At 43.5% G+C, this 7296-nt stretch overlaps 1 protein-coding gene across 1 annotated transcript; it reads right to left on the reverse strand.

Moving 5' to 3' along the window:
* Positions 1 to 63: 63 nt before the first annotated feature.
* nmt1a (N-myristoyltransferase 1a) lies at positions 64 to 7288 on the reverse strand. The gene is made up of 12 exons (XM_052048387.1): positions 7127 to 7288; positions 4289 to 4391; positions 3455 to 3599; positions 3238 to 3356; positions 2847 to 2938; positions 2628 to 2744; positions 2389 to 2559; positions 2191 to 2299; positions 1925 to 2095; positions 1675 to 1839; positions 1446 to 1583; positions 64 to 1091 (listed from the first exon to the last, which is right to left on the reverse strand). Exons 1-12 carry the CDS (start codon positions 7228 to 7230, stop codon positions 1071 to 1073), a joined length of 1455 nt encoding a protein of 484 aa, XP_051904347.1. The 5' UTR covers positions 7231 to 7288; the 3' UTR covers positions 64 to 1070.
* Between the last annotated feature and the right edge of the window lie 8 nt (positions 7289 to 7296).

The following is a 7296-nucleotide window of genomic DNA, read 5'->3' on the forward strand; positions in this document are numbered from 1 at the left end:
TGTAATAACAAACACAAGTATCTTTCTGACAAGAATGGGAAGGTAGGAAAAAAACAAACAAGATCATTTCTTGGTAGATTTTATTTTTTGCTTCAAAAATGACACCCACAGCTTCGGTTTCTGCAGTCCATTTTCGTTCAGTGATTGCAAAACCCCCCAAACGGTTTTATTTTGTTTGTTTTTTAAACACATCCCCGTTGTCGCGCTTTAAGCACAGCTATTTAAATTTCAATACCGTGCTTTTTCCACACTTCCGAGCTTCTCTTTTGATTTTGGAAACGGCGCGTTTGCAGTCACTATCTTACTACCTAGTAGGAAAATTAAACACTTCAGCAAATATGAGGTTGTATTAGTGAGCTTTAACAGCAGGTTTATTGATAACAAAGGTGTCAAAAGTCTGGTGCCCACAATCACAGTGTGGCGTATTTTGACCTTGTACGAGGTGATTCAGCTTTGTTTTCTTCTACAATGACACCTGGATATGGAAATTAGAGCTAACCAAGCTGGAATGAGAAAAAAAGCCCTTGCTATTATCTTATGTTAGCTTATTACCACAATATCATGACCCTCTCCATTTAAATCTTCCATTTTAAATTTACCTCAAATTTTACTTGGGAGGGTAAAAAAAAAGCACTCCAAACATAAAACAGTTGTGGTGCGCATTAGGTCGGGCACAAATTAGCAATCGTGTTGCCCAAATTTACATGTTTTTATTTTTATGGTTAGTGGGATGCAGTTGCCCTTGTAGACTCTGTGTGTGTGTGTGTGTGTGTGTGGTGTGTGTTGGTACAATCACCATCTGATGTCAAATATTGGCTTTGATGTAACCGCGACAGCTTTAAGGTTCGCGTGAAATGGGGGAGTAGGCTCCCCATTGGCTGTCAGAAATAGCGCAGCTCAAAAAAGTTCAAAAAGGACCCAAAAAAAAAAAGTTAAAATGGGCGGTAGGTTTCCTCTCTTGAAAGAGTCTTCATGCCCATCAGTCAGGTGATGCGTGGAATGGTGCGGTCGCTGTAATCTTGTTGTAACACTTCACGCCATCAGGGTTTGGCGGGGTGTGAATTGTTGCATCACTGCAGGACCAGGCCAACCTGAGAAGAAATGGGACACCATTTGGGAAATCGGCTTAGCCATGAGACACTATTTGGGGGAAGACAGACAGAAACTGGTTAAATGCGTCAACTTTTGGGGAAAATAATTTGGCCACCACTTTGGAGACTGAAATGAAAACTGATGACCATCATTACATGATTTGATTCATTTTGCCTGCCCAATCTGGCTCAAATCTTGCTCCATGTCTCCATAATGCACGCTTTTATTTTGAACTGTACATGACACGTTAACATTGAAACTCCCAACAAACAAAATGTTTCAGACAACTTTTGTTCTACTTTCTACGACATCAAAATGACTGCAATTTCCCATTAACAGACACTAAAAGGTACCTTTTCCGAGCCCATACTGGGACACTTCCAATTGTAAAGATAATACTGTAGATTGCCATCGCCGACGCCAAACTTGAGCTTCTCCAGGAAAGTCTTGTTTTCCATGAGGTCCAGTGCGTTGAAGACGTCAAATCCTTTCTGCGTGACAAAACCAGAAAAACTGTACATTCGGCTGGCTTGGGCGGGAAAGGGACAACATATGTACGACATCTCGTCGCATATTACGCACCGACTTGGCCAGGATGAGGGCGTCGGACATGAGGTCCAGCAGGGGGGTGGTGGTGTGAACGTTGTAGAAGGAGTAGGCAGCTTTCAGTGTGCGATGCACCGGGTGATTCATGATGGTGGATGGCAGTGTGTAGAAACTCAGAAAGTCCGTCACTTTGCCCTCGTTCTGCCCGGGAAAGCATCAATTACGCGCACGTCAATACTTATGCTTATCTTTCACAATAGCTGACTTCTGTGTCCTTTCCATTCACCTCCACCAAGTACGTGTCGATGATATTTTCACGGGGCAGCAACCAGTGGGACACCTCCTCCTGGTTCATGACGGGCACCAGGTTGAACTGGCTAAGGTACTCTCGCAAAAGGCGGCACACTGCCGGCACGTCCTTCTTGGTCATCGGCCGCAGACCCGGCGTCTTGGGGGCCTGCGGAAGGAACGAGGGGGTCCACGTTGGGAACCAGAGCTCAAGGTGTGTAAGTAATAAAAGAGGCCGTTGAGTGTATAGTCAGGAAAACGGACCACGGGCAAGCGGTACAGCTTGATGGTGCGCTGCATTGTCATTTTCCTACTCAGGTGGGAGAACTTCGCCTCGATCAGTTTGCGAACGTTCAAAGAGCGATGCCAGTACCTGCAACAACAACAACAACAACAAGTCCACGTGATGTGATTGTGCCGTTGCTTCGATCACAGCCTTCATTGCCTGGTGACGACCGCCACCTGCAGGTGCCAACGGGTTTGGGCAGGACCACCCCGGCCGTGTAGACCGCCTGGAAGATTCCCTGCAGGTTGACCCGCCTGGTGATCTCCCGGATCAGGACCGGGGCTACTCGCTTGGCTCGGAGCTTCTTGTGGACACAGAGGAAGTTGATCTCCACCATTTTCTTTTCGCTAAAATCAAAACATCAACACACAGATGTCTCCTTGCTCTATTATCGGGCCATTACACAGCTGCGTACCTGTCATAGATGTGGATGGTGGCGGGGATGGCGCTGATGAAGCCCACCAGCTTCTGGTTGGAGTTCACCCTCACGCCGCAGTGCCATTGAGGCAGCCAGCCGGGGGGCCGCAGAGCCCTGTGGAAGGGACAAAATAACGCCGCTGATTTCTATAAAACTCACCGAGTAGATGAGAAACAAGTACGGAGGACCATCAAAAAGTATAAAAAAAACACTCACCAAAGCAGGAAATCGGGCGAGTAGTCAAACCGGAACATGTTGTCATCATCTTCCACATAGTTCTCATTGAGCAGGGTATAGAGCTCTTTGAGCTGATTTGATTAAAAACAAACAAACATTTTTTTAAAAATAATAACGACGATAAATTAGTCACAGATTTTTCCCTATTTGGAGCAGGGTTCGGTCCCTATCCTCCATGAATAGCAATGGTTCCCTGTAAACTGAAGACATGCCTGCTAGCAGCCATTAATACACATTACTATGCATATGTCCACAGTAATCACTGTAAAACTGTACCCCCTTGACTTTTTCCTTTGCGTTTAATTCGGTCTGGAGGAGGGTGTGGTAGAACCAAATTAATGAATAAAATCCTTTATGTCTGAGGTCTTACCACAGCAGGGTTGCCCAGGTCAAGGGTGTCCCAACAGAAGCCTTGGGGGAGGCTGTAGGGCTCTTCACGGATGTGGTCTTTGTCAGGCTCGATGGAGCCGTGCGATGTCACAGTCTCGCCTGGAGTCAAAACACAAGAATGTGGTTCAATGTGCATGTAAGGTGACCGAAGAGTCTGGCTAGCATGTGCTGTTGAGGGGTGGTGGTGGTGGTAATACCCAGCTTGGGCACGGGCTGCGTGTCCCAGAACTGATAGCTCCTGCGGCTGGCCTCCTCCATGGTTTTGGCGGGACCTTGGCCCACTGAGAAGAGCTCGATGGCCTTCTGGATTTCCTGTAGCTTGTCGGCGGGCAGCGAATTCACCTGCGGGGACAGAAGACACTGTGAGGATCTGATGAAAGGAAATGTTTGGATCTCTGAATCGAGCTCCCACAAGATAACATAGATGACATTCTTTTGTGTAGGGGTACATTCACAACGTGTTGTAAAAGTGTTTTAAAATAAGTTTTAATGTGAACACAAGGAGTATTTTCAGACATTAATTTATATTCCAAATGCTATTTTATTTTCATTCATTCATTCATGAATGAATGAAGATGAATGCTATTTTATTTGTGCCATGATTATAATTAATTTCCTATACTTTTAAATGCAATTTTTATGCAAAAAACGTGCTTAAAAAGTGGGTTTCGATAACTTCAAAATGCGTTTAAAAACACATGGGGGGAGTATTTCAAGGCTTAAACTGTGATTCTCATTGTGGTAACAAAATAATTAGTGCCCCTGAATCACAGCTCGTCCATCTGTGCAGAATGTAGCGGTGGCTGAGAATCATATTAAATCTACATTTTAGAAGAAAAAAAAAGTCTGTCTCGTTAGAGGCAAGTATTGTTGCCAGTGGTACTTGGTGTGAAAACTGAAACAATGACAAGCTGTCAGTTGTCATCAAAACAAAGGCAGTTGAGAGCAAAAAAAATAAAAAAAATAGCGTGGAAAGTAAACCATGATGCGACATAGTTTGATTAAAATGTCAAATTGTAATTGTTTCATGCCTTAGCAAGTTGGTCTTGAGAGGTTTCTGTGGGCACGCCACTCTTTTTCTTCTTCTTTTGCTTCCTCCTCTTCTTCTTGGTACCACTGTCGTCACCCAAACCCCTGTAACACAAAATAATACAAATAAACGAAAAGTATAGCAATTTAAGATGGGGAGGGGGGGGGGCATAGTCCATAAAATTATAATTTTATACAGGGTGTTTGTAAAGTCACTATGCACTTCGATTTTATTACCAAACATCTTTCATGCTTGGCATTTGCGTCTTGGTCGATTTGCTGATTTTGGGTGGGGGAACCAATCCTCACAATTCAATGAAAACTCACCCCACACTTTCTGTTTTTGGGGGGCTTTCCTAAGACTGAAAGACAAATTAACAGCCCTATTTTTATTTTATTCATTTAATAATACCTCAGGCAAAATTTACCTGTTCTTAAATGTACAAACAACAATATTTTCAAAAATAGTCATTTAAGATTTAAGAAAACCTTTATTAGTCTCGCAATGATTTAAAAGAATTGATGAATTTACCATCTTATAAATGCTAACTTATTAAGTTCAGGTGAAAGAACTGGCCTTCAAGACTATATATATTTTTTTAATTAATAATTTTCCCAAGTGTGGGACAAATGAACAAATGAAGGTTAACTTATCTTATATTCTCTACCTATAGTTATCTTCACCTTAGGTCCAGTTTAAATCGCATAAAGCTCCTGCACCCACTTATCCCTCTTCTTGTGTCTGCATCCTTACACAGGATAATCTCATTATTGTCCCAGGGTGACGGCACACAGATGGCACATCGCATAACCTTTGCAGCGAAGGGATGACCGACCATGTATATGTACATTTATGGACGTACAAAGGGGTTTGAATGAGGGGTCCAGGACAATGCACGACATACAAAACAATATGTATGGGCTGTTCCATCGGCTTCTACACAGCCACAAGTGTTCTTTGTGCTCCAACCAGCTTGAAATTTTTTTCCCCCCACTCCAAACCATCCACATACTGTACAGCAGGGGTGGGCCATTAATTTTGCAAAGGGATCAGGGTGCAAGGGTGAAAAAAACGGAATGCTTGTTGTGGGAGCCAACTCTCTAAAAATACAAATGACTAATTACTAATAGCCATTTCATTTTGTTTTGTATCCCGTGACACGGACATTCATTTATTCTCTGAGCCATGTTTTGAAGGCTATCACCCTGCTTTCTCCCGTGGTAACTCTGCAAGACGCATCGCCCCGCCTCAACTGAAAACTTTTGTCACGCTGTTGTTCTTAGCCAAGCTGGCTGGCTATCAGTCATTGACCAAAGCTAGGGACTCTTTCGCTGCCATGGCAACCTAGAAGAGGCATGTTATGGCAAATACAGACATAAAACAATTGCGGAATAGGCAAAAATAGGTGGATTTTTTTTTTCAAACATTATGAGCTACAGAGAAATGTACACATTGATGAGTTTGTGATTTGCAAATTGGCGAGGATTCACATTTTCACTGCAATGTCATGAGTTGAAATTGAAATGAATGTGCTTTGGGATCAGAGTAATTTAAACCATAATTTACTGTTGGTGAGTTTTTGCAATTCAGTTAGTTTTGGTCCCAAACCCAGCGAAAAGGTTTGCTCCATAACTCAAATGCAGTGGTAATTAAAAGGAAGCCGTTGACAAGGGCACCTTTGTTTTCATCTTTGCAAAATGAAACGCTACAGCACCATACTTATTCAACACACACACACACATATATATAAATTCCTGTTTTAATCCGACTCCTTTGAAATAGCAAGATATCCTCTCTCCTCACAGACAAAAGCAGGGGTAGGGTACTCTGGCTTCTCAAGAGCCATATCCTGCCTGTTTTCGATCTTCGTACTTCAGCACACCTGATTCAATTGATCAGTTCACCAGCAAGCTCTGTAGAAGTCTGAAACGATCATGATCGGTTGAATTATATGTGTTGGGAGTAAAGAAAGAGAAAGAGAAAACAGGCAGGATATGGCTCTCGAGTAACTGGAGGTTCCCTCCCTACCCTTGGACAAAAGGGTTTGACAGCTAGCTCAGCTCGAGAAGCTAATTGGCACAGCGTACAACAGTTAAGCAGCGCGAGCTCCATTAGTTGATGAGACGCACACATCATGAATCTAACTTTGAAGATATCAGGCGAACCAAAGATATGTTGTTGTTCTGTAGGCTGTAGAAGGTGCGAAATATTAATTGTGCCGTTTATTAGCTTTGTTTTAGTTAAACCAACTAACGCCCTGCTAGCCGCCACGAAACCCCGCCTCTTTTAAACCGCTGCGGACCAATCATATCAGAGAATATTCAGATAAACTGTCTCCCCAGCCAAAGGAGTGAAAGTAGGCGGGACATTGTTCACAGTGCCTAGCCCTAGCATTAGAAGCTAATTAGCAAAATGTCAAGCGAGAATCAGCCTAGACTCGTTTGTGGTTTAAGAAAAAACAATTCAGAGTGAGCTCTAAACGTGACAATCACGCCAAAGTTATGTTACTGTTGTGTCAGAGAATAATTTGTGAATATTAAATTCATTAGATTTGTATTAAAGAATACTTTGGACTCGCCATCTCCCCTACAACTCCTTGCTAATGAGCTGACATGAAACACAGCCCACTTAGCCGCTCTTGACCAATCGAATCACAGACGACCCATGCAAACATACTCCCCAGCCAATAATTTGAAGGCAAAGGGGCGGGACATCGTCCACTAGCTTCTCCCCCTCCGACAAGCTCGCCGTGGCCAGCGTGCGCTCGCCTTAAACTTTTGTCTCAATAATCCCATGACTATTTTTTCACAACGTCGCGAGCTCCGGCGAGCGGTCTCACCCATCGTCAAAGTGGTGTTCCTCATTTTCACAATCGCTGCAGTGTCCATGGTCCTCTACGTCTTCTTTCCCCGGCAGCGGTGCTGTCTCATTCTCATCCGCCATTTTCAACCAGGAAGTGAGATGATAGCGTATGTCTGCGAGGTCTTTAAACGTCCCTTGCTGTGATTG

Source organism: Hippocampus zosterae, chromosome 17 (assembly GCF_025434085.1).
Source record: "Hippocampus zosterae strain Florida chromosome 17, ASM2543408v3, whole genome shotgun sequence".
Classification (NCBI taxonomy): domain Eukaryota; kingdom Metazoa; phylum Chordata; class Actinopteri; order Syngnathiformes; family Syngnathidae; genus Hippocampus; species Hippocampus zosterae.